This window comes from Paralichthys olivaceus, chromosome 17 (assembly GCF_024713975.1).
Source record: "Paralichthys olivaceus isolate ysfri-2021 chromosome 17, ASM2471397v2, whole genome shotgun sequence".
Taxonomy (NCBI): Eukaryota; Metazoa; Chordata; class Actinopteri; order Pleuronectiformes; family Paralichthyidae; genus Paralichthys; species Paralichthys olivaceus.
In genome coordinates, this window is record NC_091109.1 from 18,222,260 (window position 1) to 18,237,259 (window position 15,000).

Below are 15,000 nucleotides of genomic sequence, written 5' to 3' on the forward strand. Positions count from 1 at the left end.
CTTCTGTATTTCAGTTTTTTGTGTGTGTGTTGTTTTTATGTTTTTCACTTTCATTTTTGTTTCCTTATCGTTTTTATTTTAGTTTCAACTTGTTTTCAGTCGTGTCCAGTTTTAAAGAACAGCTCAGGTTTTCTCTCCAGTTAAAGAGTCAGACTGAAGTTCATCTCAGGTAATCGAGGAAACAGCCGAGCGTCATCATGAGACACACACACACACACACACACACACACACACACACACACACACACACACACACACACACACACACACACACACACATACACACACACACACACACACACACACATACACACACACACACACACACACACACACACACACAGGGAACTACAGCCACCACACGCAGGAGAATGAGGTGATGAATGAGTCGTAACACGATCTGTGTTTGGTGGTCCTCGTCACAACAGACCCCCCCCATGAGCAAAGCCCCCGGGAACAAGAGTTTGCAACGTGAGAGGAGAAGAAGGAGAGAAGACCACTGGGAGAGAATGAGAGGGATGGAGGGAGAGAAAGAGGAGAGGGGAGAGGTGAGGGAGGCAGAAAGATCGACCTGATTAGCCGCTGTGATGTTAAAAGAGTTTTAAACGTTATATCATCGGAGGTGAAGACTGCAGCTGCTTCTTCTTCTTCTTCTATGGTTGAATGTGTCTCTACTTCCTGTCCAACAAAGTGTTTTCACTGTGAACCAACAGAACCCTGGTTCTGTTTGATCCAGAACTCCTCTTCTGGTCTGAGGAACCGTTCCCACCGGCAAAGACAGAACAGTTTGACGATTCAAACTGCTGACTCGTGTTTTTCTGAGCAGCTGATAAAAAGTCCCGGTGATTAAAGTTAGTGAATATGTTTAATGAGAGAATGAGATGAGAGGAGGAGGAGGAAGAATGAGAGGAGGAGGAGGAGGAGGAGTGTGTCGAGGCAGGTGTGCTGCAGCTGAAGCGCTGGCTCAGGGAAACACATTGAGCCGCTCGTTTGTCAAAGAGAGAAACAGCAAACTAAACATCTGCTCACCTGCTGCACACACACACACACACACACACACACACACACACACACACACACACACACACACACACACACACACACACACACACACACACGATGTGAACAGGAACATGGTCTGGGTTTCAAAAATAAAAGCAGAGCAGTGGGGCGTGCATACCACAGTGTGATTGACAGTTAGTACCGTCCAATGGGTGCAAGTGACAGGTATAGGTGGGCGTGTCTGTGAGCTTTCAGTCAGGCTCCACCCCTTGCTCCTCCTTATATGGTTACTTCTGGTTTCGAGAAAACCAAGATGGCGCCGAACAAACTGAGGGTTGCAAACAGCAGCTCACATTCATCTCCTTCCCTTTCCTCGTATCTTCCTTTCTTACATTTATGTATCCTTCTCTTCTTTTGTTTCCTGTGCTCATTCTCCTTTCTTTAATTCCTTTCATCACCTCCCTCACACCTACGTATTGTTCTCTCCACCCTCCCCTGGTCCTCCATCTTTTATTTTCTCCATTGTTCCTTTCAAAGGTTCATTCTCTCGTTCCTCACACGTATCCCTCCATTTAACGCTCTGCTCTTCTCTCATGTCCTTCCCTCATCTCTTCTCCTCTGCCTGGTACGAGGTGACACTTGACATCTCATAACAAAAAAACTGAATTGTTAACACGCACACACACACAAACACACACACACAAGCTGAGGTGTGCACAATGAGGCCATTTTCTAAAGGGATAAATCACCTGAACTGGAAAGGTTCGGTCATGACGACACACACACATACACAGACACACAAAGACACACATACACATACACACACATACACACACATACACAGACACACAAAGACACACACACACACACACACACACGTTTGGACACATTCATCCAGTCAGGTCAGCATATCCCTCTGCAGGGGGAGATACAATTCCTGCCACTGACAAGAGAAGAATAAGAGGCTGTTGACTGCAAGTGCATGTGTGTGTGTGTGTGTGTGTGTGTGTGTGTGTGTGTGTGTGTGTGTGTGTGTGTGTGTGTGTGTGTGTGTGTGTGTGTGTGTGTGTGTGTGTGTGCGCAGCCATAATAGAGTCTCATTCATCTATTTAGCTTAATGGTCTCATGGATATTTAATAACGAGCTTGATTGGCCAGACAGCTTACACACACACACACACACACACACACACTTCATGATCCAGTGACTGGTGAATATGAAACCACTCGTCACTGTTTATTAACGACCACAATGTCTTTAGAGGAAGAAGTGAGGAACAAAGTGAAAGTGTTTTCCATCCCTCCTCTCTTCTGTTCTTCATTTCTCATCCTTCCTTTCCTTCCTGTCTTTTATCTGTTTTACATTTTACACACACAGGATTCAGACCCTCCTCAGTAACGACAAGAAGCTCAAACAAGACGTTCGCTTTTCTTTTTTTTTTCCCCTCATTTTCTTTGTTATCTGCCACTTTTCGTTTCTTCCTTCATGACGCCTGGATCATCTCAAATGTTTCTTTTCATTATAAAACAACTCAGTGACCATAAGATGAGTTCCTCTTCTCCAGTTACACCCTCCTGTCTGCTTCGAATGTCTCACACACACACACACACACACACACACACACTGATGTATTGATTGATGTGTTTAGAGGTGCAGACGTAACACAGTCACACTCATGGGGGGGGGGGTACATTTAATAGTGAGGGAGGTAAGATGAGCTTCGGAGAACAGTGTGTGTGTGTGTGTTGGGGTACAGTGTAAAATGAGATGATGGATAGTTATCAGAAGAAAGGAAATCTTTCCTCTACTCCTTTGCCTGGCAAGATGAGCTGTGTGTGTGTGTGTGTGTGTGTGTGTGTGTGTGTGTGTGTGTGTGTGTGTGTGCACACTGGTGATCACGCTTGTTCTAGATGAAGAAACATCTCTCAGCTCGTGTGTCTCTCCTTGTCTCCAAACATCTTGTGAGTTTTCAGACAGAACCAGCAGCGTTTCCAAACTTCTCAGTTTCAGTCATTCACAGAAAAAGGGGGGAAAGTTTCACTCACCACCAGGTTTCCGATGACCATGACCAACATGAAGACCAGAAGGCAGAGCGGCTGACCCGCCACCTCCATGCAGTCCCACATGGTCTCTATCCACTCGCCACACAGCACCCTGAAGACGATGAGGAAGGAGTGGAAGAAGTCCTTCATGTGCCAGCGAGGAAGAGCGCAGTCCTTCGAGATCTTACACACACAGTCCTGAGGGACGAGGGAGAGACGGCGTGACGAAGCTGCATCCATGATTCTATCTAAAGTCGTGTGATGTCAGACGTCACAAACGCTACCTGGTAGTTCTTTCCAAACAGCTGCATGCCGACCACGGCGAAGATGAAGACGATGATGGCGAGGACGAGCGTCAGGTTTCCCAGAGCGCCCATGGAGTTCCCAATGATCTTGATCAGGGTGTTGAGGGTCGGCCACGATCGAGCGAGCTTGAAAACTCGCAGCTGTGGGGAAAATGAAACAACCACGCTTTAAATAAAATAAAGAAGGTCACAGTTCTTTTGAGTTTCCAGTGTGTGACTCACCAGCCGGAAGGAGCGCAGCACACTGAGCCCCTCGACGTCGGACAGACCGAGCTCCATGAGGCTGAGGCACACGATGATGCTGTCGAAGATGTTCCAGCCCGTCTGGAAGTAGTAGTACGGATCCAGAGCGATGATCTTCAGAACCATCTCCGCCGTGAAGATCCCTGAGAACACCTGGTGAACAGAAACAGAGACCACGAGGAACTCCAGCTTCGTTATATTGGTACAATATTGTCCTGAAGACGCTCAGTGAGATCGAGGTCTGACGACGTGTTGGCTAGAGCCGGAGCGACCCGCTGCTTCGCCTGCTCTGGATGAAACCCTGCAGACTCTGCTCTGATGCACAAACACACACAGCTGAAGACTCAGTGTGTGAGTGTGTGTGTGTGTGTAATTTAAATCATAATGAAAAGTTAAAATATCATTAAAACTACCAATTTAATGTTCTACACAGGAGAGAATTAAAGAATTAATGAGAAATAAGGAAAGTGACAAACAGCAGGAGGTCAACTCTGCTCCGAGGATACTTCACACACACACACGAAAGTTAAGAAGACACAGACGGTCAGGTAAGGACACAAACAGATACACACACACACACACACACACACACACACCATACTGTAAACACACAGAGATACAGAAGCTAAATGAAGGGCAGAGTTTGCCAAAAGGTAGAGACATTTCAGACCAGGTTAGGTTCACACACAGATAAACACACACACACACAGATAAACACACACACACACACACACACACACACACACACACACACACACACACACACAGATAAACACACACACACACACACACAGATAAACACACACACACACACACACACACACACAGATAAACACACACACACACACACACACACACACAGATAAACACACACACACACACACACACACACACACACACACAGATAAACACACACACACACACACACACACAGATAAACACACACACACACACAGATAAACACACACACACACACAGATAAACACACACACACACACACACACACAGATAAACACACACACACACAGATAAACACACACACACAGATACACACACACAGATAAACACACACACACACACACACACACACACAGACACACACACACACATGTCACTTCCTATAAGTGCCACTGACGCACTCAGGCTCTTTAAAAGCCAACAGCAGATTCAGCTGCTGAAAACTAACGGGACGAACCTGACATGCTAACATTAGCACCGGCTGTTAGCATGGCTTCACACTGAGTGAGTAATTTTAATCAGAAAAGGAAAGCGGCATCAGGACGGAGATACCGAGTGTAACTGCACATTACTGCCATGTGGTCGCTCGCCTCCTCCGCCGCCGTCTCAGTCTTCACACGTTCTTTTTCCACACACGTTAAGTCACGGGGACCTTTGACCTTTGACCGCCAGAACCTCACCGTTCATCTTGACTCTGAAGACTTTTAATAAATTCATTAAATTCCCTGAAGGCGTTCTCGAGATGTTGTTGTCAGCTCGGCCTCGGCCGTAGTATGGAGCGTGCTGGTTTTGTAGCTTAGCTCGTTATTAGCTGGTAACTAAGTTAGCAGTTAGCCCGAGGCCGGAGGAGGAGGAGGAGGAGTCGGCGTGCTGCGTTCAGGAGCAGATTATTTCCAAACACTGTTAAACTGTTCAACTATGTGAGCTGACCACATGAAATAAGTTGTTGTTTGAATTTGCTGTGGGTTCAAAAAGCTGTTGGTCAAATTAATGCTAACGCTGCTGTTCATTTAATATGACATTGTTATTTAAAACCTCGCCCTGGTGGTGATTCAGTGATTCTCAGGAAACTTCCTCTCAGCTGTTTGCTCGTGGGCTTGATCTCTTAAGCTGCTCTGTTCGTCTCCCTGCAGACCTCAGCTCGTCCAGGGTTAGCCTCGCTCTGCTTTACATCACGTGTGTGTGTGTCTGTGTGTGTGTGTGTGTGTGTGTGTGTGTCTGTGTGTGTGTGTGTGTGTGTGTGTGTGTGTGTGTCTGTGTGTGTGTTCTTGCAGCAGCGCCCTGCTTGTTGTTCCAGACCGAGGGGATCCTCAATGCGACACCGACTACGTGACACACGTGTGTGTGTTAATGGTTCTCAGCCAGTTTGCTTTCGTACACTGTGATGGACTATTATTGCACACTCACACACACACACACACACACACACACACACACACACACACACACACACACACACACACACACACACACACACACACACTCCTCTTATATGGGCTCATTAACTCTGTAGTGCGTTGATTAGCTACTCACAATCACGCTGTTCTAAATGACATCATGACACCCCCCCTCTCACTTACACACATTTGAGTGTGTGTGTGTGTGTGTGTGTGTTGTATTGATGGAGTCTCTCTCAAGGTAAAAGAAAAATGTGAATCAGGCAGTTAAAAACAGACGGTAAGAAATAAATAAACAGAATAAGAACTAGTTCCTCTCGTCCGTCTTTAAATCTTCAGGTTCAAGTGAAGGACTCATGTGAGAATCTGGTGATGTGCCGACAAATACAGTTTCTATAATCCACCAATACCATATAATACCAGTGTACGTGGTTGTTGTGTTGTGAAGAACCAGAGCTGTGGTGCTAAAGGAGTGAGAGTGTGTGTGTGTGTGTGTGTGTGTGTGTGTGTGTCGACATCAGCACTCGCTAATAACAGTAACATCAGCAGAGAGAGGATGACACGGACTCTTTGAGCTTGTGTATGTGTGTATTTGTGTAAAAGAGAGAGAGACACGTGATTTTTGTCAAAACCAGGCAGATGCTCCACACACACACACTCACACACACACTCACACAAACACACACACACACACATACACAAACACACACACACACACAGAGTCTAATGCACTTTCAGTCGGTCAGAGCAGAAACACAATTACTGTCCAAGAATATTTCATAAAAAATTATGATTTGAGTATTTTCCAGATTCCAGAAACGCTTTGTAAGACTTGTTTAGTATTTGCCAGGACTGCCCTAGTGCCCCTGAGCAAGGACAGGACCGTGCTGACCAAATTAGACAACAGATCCAGCAGAGGACTCAGTGAGGGGCGGTAACCCAACAACCTCACACAGGGAGCACCTTCATCTAAAGTCACACACACCTACGTCAGTTTATCCTCCATCGTCCTTTCTGCTTCTCTTCACTCGACAAAGAAACTTCATTATCAGACTTCAAGCCCCATATTTATACATATATCATATACATGGAGGATAACTGGAGGCGGAACAAAGTCCTCCAGAGGAAACGCACATCGAGAGTCGGGGATGGGACAGTTTGGAGAGACAAGAAGTCTGAGAGGGTTTTCAGGGGTTTAAACCAGCGTTGTCCTTATTGGCACCAGTTCACCGAGTTAAACCGATCAGAGACGTTTAGGTTTAATAAAGAACAGCGACGTCGTCCTCTCGTGTCCTCCACACTGTCACAGGTCACCCGGCATATTTCTTTGATGGTGTTGAACCATGTTGAGTAATTCTCTCGTCTGCTCAGATACTGAACTTCGCTCACTGCTGATTGATGAGCAGAGGAATGTTCCCTTCACAGGTTTATCACAGACACGTCTCCACAGGAACGTGTTTCATCAGTGAAGACTCACGAGTGCTCTTAATGCTCAGTGCGACTCCGCGGATAAAAGCCTCCACTAAATGCTATGTATCCTTTAGATCTGTACGGACATGGAAATATTGATATGTGAAACCCAAAGCTGAGCACAACAAACAAAACAGTGAAAGCATTAGCCCACATTGATTCTGTCAGCGCAGTGATGTCCTGACATGATCCTCGACACACCACCTTACATAACACACACACACACACACACACAGCAGAGGCTCTCCTGTCCGTCAAAGACCCCGGCTAAATGCTAAGTAAACATCTGTGAGGATTAGCGGTTTTATCCTGTAAAGAACTCGGCGTCTACAGCCTGAAATCGGATCCCGGTGACATGACTCAGTCTTTATCTGAGACGTGAACGGCTCCAAATTGAATTGGAGAAGTTTGATGCAGTTCTGCAGCATCGACATCAAACTGCAGCCGACGCGACAGCAACATCGGAGGGATGATATTCTGCGTAAACGCCGGTCCTGTGAGAGTCCGGTGTGAAACCGTAAAGAAGTGTAGAGGCTAGTGAACATATAAAACCATCGCACCTCAATCTGCCTGCGACAATATGAGCAGAGGAAGCAAGATATGCTTCCATGCTACCTGAGTACCTGAGGGCAAGGCACTCAACCCCAGAGTTTGAGCTCATTTCATATTCATTCAGTCATTGTGTCATGAGTTCAGGTAGTTTGATCAAGTGTAAAGTGTAAAGTTGGCAGATTTTACAAAATTAGTTTGATGCATCTGACGAATCCAATTAAGATTCAATCTGTAACTTTTCCTCCTTAAAACATCTAAAAACAACCAGATGTGGAAACTGGAGGAATCTGCACTTTAAATCAAGGTAATGGTGCGTTTCATTCGGTCGCCTGTTGGTGGCGTCACCTCCTCCACATGTATGTGTCAGAGTCGGCTGGAAGAGTCAAAATGTACTTTTTAAATCTGCTTTATCTGCTCTGTGCTGTTTTCACTTCTTTATTTGAAGCAGCTGAAGGATTCTGTCGTTGGACGTCTGAAGTTATCAGAGAAACAAGCTGAGCGAACGTGAGCGGCACCGAAACTTCACATCGAATGTGTTTGTTCGTTGCTGTCAGTAATGAGTCATTTTAAATAAACTGTCACGGGGTTAATGAACCATGAATCTGGAGCGTGGTCCCACTGTGGTCCACGCTCAGACCCAGCTCCAGTGATTGAACACCACTGCTGCAGGCCTGACCTGAAGCCACTTAAGAACTTTATTACCATTCTCTGGCTCCTGGAGCCTGAGCTGAGGAAACGTGACATCACTGAGCAGCCACGAGTGTGTGTGTGTGTGTGTGTGTGTGTGTGTGTGTGTGTGTGTGTGTGTGTGTGTGTGTGTGTGTGTGTGTGTGTGTGTGCAGGTGTGATCAGCACAGTGGTTTCAGCCGCAGGTCTTTCACACCTCAGGTGAATCAATTACCATATTGCATCAACCTATCAGCTCCTATCAGATCATCATCACACCTGCAGGGTGAAACACTGGAGTTAGTCACGGAGGTTCAAATCTCTCCGACCTGTTTCTGTCAGCTCTCGTACTGAAACTCACCTGAGACAAAAAAAAAAAACCCACAAACACACAAAAAAACAAATAAAGTCTGTTTTCCCTGCTGATTTCTGAGATTCTGTGTTTCTTTAAACTGTACAAATCCGTTCGAGGCGGTTTGAGAGGTCCAAAGAGCCATTTCCCCAAACAGTCTTGTTCTTTGTCACATCTCAGCCTCTTCAACTCACCTGAAGTTTGTTTATCTCACACACACACAAATCTGCAAGATGTTTGCAGGCGAGATTCCTCAGAACATCTCACTGTACCTCTGCTACGATAGGAACCGATACAGACACACACCTGAGAGTCTGCAGCTGTTGTAGGCACCAATCTTTACATCTCAGATACTTTTACCCCTTAATTCAATCGCTAGCTTCAACTAGCATCAACTCTCCTGCATCAACTCTCCTCATCAACTCTCCTCATCAACTGTCCTGCATCAACTCTCCTGCATCAACTCTCCTGCATCAACTCTCCTGCATCAACTCTCCTGCATCAACTCTCCTGCATCAACTCTCCTCATCAACTCTCCTGCATCATCTCTCCTCATCAACTCTCCTGCATCAACTCTCCTCATCAACTCTCCTCATCATCTCTCCTCATCAACTCTCCTGCATCATCTCTCCTCATCATCTCTCCTCATCAACTCTCCTCATCATCTCTCCTCATCATCTCTCCTCATCATCTCTCCTCATCATCTCTCCTGCATCATCTCTCCTCATCATCTCTCCTGCATCATCTCTCCTCATCATCTCTCCTGCATCATCTCTCCTCATCATCTCTCCTCATCATCTCTCCTGCATCATCTCTCCTCATCAACTCTCCTGCCCTTCTCTTCTCTCACCCACTCACCAGGTTTCCGATGCTGAGCATGCCGTTGAACTCCTCCGTCATGGGGTAGTGCTCCATGGCCATGAAGAGCGTGTTGAGGACGATGCAGACGGTGATGGCCAGGTCCAGGAAGGGGTCCATCACCATGATGTTCACCAGCTGCTTCACCCTCAGCCAGGAGGGGCTGCACTCCCACACCAGGTAACGGTGGGCGAAGGTGTACCAGCAGGGGTGGCACCTCTTGTGGGCCTCCTCCAGCTCTGCACGGGCGGAGGACAATTACATTTTTACACATAACGGATGGAGACAGGGAGGGAGAGTGAAGGGAAGGAGTTAATGATGGGGAGGAGGTGAATAATGAAGAAGAGGAAGATAAACAGGTGGATTTATGATGTCAATATAAACTCACACCTCCACCAAGACTCTGCTCCAACATTTAATTCACTGGATCCACCTTCTCATAGCATCAGCACAAAAACTTGACCTGGACCTCATCCTTCCGCCAAGTTTACTGGTGATCGGCTGACAAGCAGCGACGGAAATATCAAACCTCATTGGTGGAGGTGATAAAAGGCGGAGCAAAGGGAAGGGGGGAGTCTCAGTATTTTCCTGTGTAATGATCTGTTCTGTAAGAGCAGCCACTGCCGAGGGGACAGTGACTCAGCAACACACACACACGCACACACACACGCACACACACACAATGATCTCATGTTTAACGAGGGTAACCAGGATATCACTCTCTCTCTTTATTTCATTCAGTGTCTATGTCTCTCTCCCTTTCCGACTCTCGCACAAACAAATCCAGTGTTCCCCTGAGGTCGGCTGGAGCAGCAACACACACTGATACAAACTCACACACACACACACACACACACACTGTCTTTTACTGGGTTTATAATCATTATTATGATCTTGGACTCGCCCTTCGATCAGCTGATAACCTGTCCATGTCCCTGTGCCCCTCTGCAGCCAAACAGAAATGTTTATCTGACTGTTGTCCATAGTTTTGCTCCTCACCTTCCATGGCGTCTGTGAGGTAGCTGGCAGCGCTGAGCGCCCTCCCCCTCCGCTCCGAGCCCTGCGTGGACGAAGGCCGAGGTAACAGCATCGTACTGAGCTCAGTGGTGGACGTGGGGACCTGAGACAGAGCGAGAGACACAGAGCTTATATTTATATCATTTATATCATATCCATCCATCTGATCCATCCGTCTCTACCTCCGACTGAGGACCAACAGTTTCAACGCACAACCAGACCAGACTCACACACACACACACAAACATCATCTCACATATTCGAGGTTCGTTCACGACTACGGGTTGTCATCCACTTATCTGTTGCCACGGTGACAACATCACACATCTCTGTCAGGTGGAATGAGTCAAACATGATGCAGTGATTTTCATGTGTGTGTGCACGCTCCGTATCACCGGGGCAACAATCAACCATGTAATGAATGAAGAAGTCAGTGTGTGTGTGTGTGTGTGTGTGTGTGTGCGTGTGTGTGTGTGTCTCAAACTCAAGCCTTTAATTAAACTGAACGATCGACAGGAAACCAACAAGTCAAGTTACTTCATGACGAGGTCGCGACCCAGACGAATATTTCCCCCTGGAGGTTTTTCTGGTCACATCCACCTGGGAGGAAGGAGGCCATGGGGACAGGTTATATATATCCCATCATGCCTCAGAACATTTTCCAGCAGCAGCTCTGGTAAACACGCCCCCACGTGAACCAGGAGCCGGAATATGATTGAATGGAATCAGCCCGTGATGTAATAAAGTGTGTGCCACCCTGTCATTCACCATTAGGTGGCACTGTTTCCATTGTCTTTTTTAAACGTTGATACACATTCTTCCAAAACTCCCACCGTTCCTCCGCCTCTTTAAAAACCTGCATCCTATTTTAATAAAGTTAGAACGGAGCCCGGCTGCTCGACGGGAATTCATTAAGATGAACTCGCCTCAGGAGAGTTTCGGACGCTTCATCGTTCACAGACGAACCGGGATGAACCCGATACACTCGGATGTGATTACATAACATTTCCTGGAAACGGTTCCTCCAATGAGAAGCGACGTGTGGGCCTGAAGGTCGCCGCCCACGACGACGCCTACATCCTGTCTGTGTGCCAGGCAGGGAAGCACCAAGGAAACACACACACACACACAAACACAAACACACACACACACACACATACACACACACACACACACACAACCTCACAGCCCCCAGTCGTGGACTAATTTAGCTTCCGTTAGCAGCTGTGGGTTGCTATGGTGACATTTGAATGTGCTCCCTCCCTCCTCCCACTCGTCTCTCCATCCGTCCGAGCAGCAACACGTCAGGTCCGTGTGCTTCATGGACACGAGGCAGAAACAAAGCGTCATGTCCAAACATGAACTCAGAGCTCCCACACTCCCCCTACAGGTTCTCCTCAGTCGCACACGAGCAGTACGAAGTAAAAGTTTCAGAAACAGGAAGTCTCATTTGTTTATTTGTTGGGACATGAAGACGCGATGTCCCCTGACGGGACAAGACAAGTGATATCGGAGGAACTTTCTTATAAGATTCAAATTGATGTTAATTCATTTATATTTTATCAGAGAACTTTTTTCACAATCCCAGCTCATGTGGTAAATCTTGTTTCTCACGGGGGGGGGGGGGGGGGGGGGGGCTGTATACACTAGTGGACGGATTAACAGGAAACTCATTCAACTCTGGTGCGGATCAGAGTTTTTACATTCTTTAACATTTCTCAACATTTTCCCTGATTTCCCAGACTTTGTGGATCTCGATGTAAATGTTGATGATATTGTTTGATTGAGGGCAGATTGAAATTTAAATGATCATAATGACTCTGTTGGGTGAAACACTTCTTTATAAATGTGTTTAAATGTGTCTCAGGAACAAAAGAATCTATTCACAATATAAAAAAGTGACGGTTGGTTGCAGCCTTGGCTGAAATGATTTTTGGTGGTCGGTGTGTTCAGTGTCACAGGAATCAGCAGCGCTCAGATGTGCCGTCAGGTTTATCTTTGCTCCTACAGAAGAAAAGCAGACAGCTCGGCGTCATCTGGGATTACATTTATTTTAATTCTGCTGTGCAGCGCTGCCTGTTCACAGCAGCTCCTCGCCTGGAGGGCATCAGTCACCTCCACCTGCTGACAACCTGCCCCCAGACCTACACGCTTATATAAGGAGAAGAAGAAGTGAGTTTTATGAGGTCCCCCCTGTACAGTCAAATATAATCCAGTGCAGCTGCCATGAAGTTTGTTTCCTACACGATCATACAGATGTTCATCAAACGATTTGAGCACAACCCCACCTGACACCAAAGACTGAGCGCTGAGCTCCGTGAGGACGGACGTTAGCAGGGCTGCCTGTATCAGACCGCACAGGAGGTTTTCTAAAGATAATTTTAACCTCAGGCCTCATTTAACATTAAATCATAGTTTACAGCAGAGTTTAAATTTGTAGAATCCACCGCTGGATCGTTTCATCTGCTCCGTTTTTGTTATTCGGTTCCTGCTCTTGCTGACGAGCTGATCTCCTCATGTTAAACCTCTGATCCGATGGTGCTGCGTTCACTTCGCAGCCTGTGCAGACACGATGCGCGATTATTTCAATACCCAGAGCAGCTGTGCTCAGAGATAGAAACTCGTCTCAGTCCGAGCAGCATAATGCGACATGATGCTTCAGTGTTCGAGCCAGAATCCAGCTGCTGGTCAGAGGAAAGCTGCAGTTCACTCCCAACACAGATCTGCTCACACACAGAGCCGTGGATGTTGTGCACACACAAACATCTGACGCCCACAACCATTTAGATGATGAGTTTCACTGTTTCCTTCAGAGAGGTTCAGATATGGAAAGCCTGGAACATCAGAGTATTTAACTAGTCCTATCATTCAAAGCATATTTACATCCAGTAGAGCTCAGATCACACTCTCATTAATATAAGTCCATTAACTATTCTCTCAGGAATCAAAGAAAATGTTTTCCATCAGCAAAACAAATCAGAGAATCTGAACAAGATTCATTTACTGAGCAAAGGTTCAACTCGAAAATCTCAAACTTTTCTTTGTAGGATTTTAATATAATGAATAATATAAATAAAGTCAGAGTAACTTCTATCTTCACGGAGCAGGGAGGTGAAATTACACCACGTCTGAGAGGCATCGTTTTTTCCAGAAGTGTGTGTGTGTGTGTGTGTGTGTGTGACAGCATTTTACTGTAACACGTGTGTGTGTGTGTGTGTGTAAAGAAGGGACACCTCAGTAATGTGCCTGGTATGTGGGGCTTTAGCCCATGATGCCATTGCAGTGGCACTATGTATGTGTGTGTGTGTGTGTGTGTGTGTGTGTGTGTGTGTGTGTGTGTGTGTGTGTGTGTGTGTGTGTGTGTGTGTGTTTAGCCCATGATATCAGAGTGGAGTTATGCAAAGCACATATTCATGATTCACATGTCGGAGTGTTGAGTGGCTGCAGGTTTCACCATTGTTTCCACTGCGACACACTGAAACACACACTCACACACTCACACACACACACACACACGACAGTACTCACACTCTCCTCCTTGACCTTCTCCATGGTGCAGGCAGGCAGCTGCCCTTGCAGGGGCGGCGGGGAAACCCCGTTCTGGTCCATTGCAACAAACAGCTTCCCATTAATGTTCAGAGTTGGATAAAACACCTGGCAACACACACACACACACACACACACACACACACACACACACACACACATGAAACCAGTCTCAAGAATGACCCATGACACGAAGGATGAGCGGAGGAGGACGGATCATCTCACCTGTGAGCTCCTGCTGTTCGTGCTGTAGGTGCTCGGCCGTCGTTTGGGCCACGGGTGAGGCAGGATGCCGCTGAAGGTTCCACCGCTGTACGTCCGGCCGCCGACCCCCTCCACCACATCACCCGGGACGCTGTACTCGTCGTCTGCCATCTCTCCGTCCGACCCCCGGCTCCTCAGACGGAAATTGAAGATGGAGGAGACCTGACTGCTCCGCCGAGTCCTCGAGGAGAAGGAGCGGGCCAGGAGGGGGTGGAGCGGCTGGGGAGGAGAGAGGATGTAAAACCCACCGCAAAATGAAATGATAGATGACTTTCTTCTGCCTTCTTCCTCGCTTACCTTTCCCCCGTCCGTCATGTCCACCTGCAGCAGCTTTTCCTCTGATAGGTTGGACTCCACGTCAGCCACTCCCACCAATGCTTGACTCCGCCTCCGCTCCTCCAGGCTGTCCAGGGGCGGGCCAAAGGGCGACAGGTCTGGTGACATCGAGTCCGAGTCAATAACCTTATGGGCGGCAACCTGGTGGAACAAAGAAATAAATGTGACGTCCACTTTGTTCTACACGTGAAGAATAATTTAAAGTCTTTAAA

The 15,000-nt window shown here is 47.0% G+C and overlaps 1 protein-coding gene across 4 annotated transcripts in view; it reads right to left on the reverse strand.

The window, feature by feature from the left end:
* The window catches only part of LOC109644605 (sodium channel protein type 3 subunit alpha-like), a 106,204-nt gene that overhangs the window by 40,400 nt on the left and 50,804 nt on the right, over positions 1-15,000 (reverse strand). For all 4 annotated transcript variants that reach the window (XM_069512147.1, XM_069512144.1, XM_069512146.1 and 1 more), the window contains exons 12-19: positions 14,750-14,929; positions 14,414-14,671; positions 14,171-14,296; positions 10,625-10,745; positions 9,626-9,864; positions 3,572-3,745; positions 3,329-3,490; positions 3,048-3,242 (exon numbers count right to left, since the gene is read on the reverse strand). In XM_069512147.1, coding sequence (XP_069368248.1) covers positions 3,048-3,242; positions 3,329-3,490; positions 3,572-3,745; positions 9,626-9,864; positions 10,625-10,745; positions 14,171-14,296; positions 14,414-14,671; positions 14,750-14,929 — 1,455 coding nt within the window. The remainder of the gene's footprint in view (positions 1-3,047; positions 3,243-3,328; positions 3,491-3,571; positions 3,746-9,625; positions 9,865-10,624; positions 10,746-14,170; positions 14,297-14,413; positions 14,672-14,749; positions 14,930-15,000) is intronic.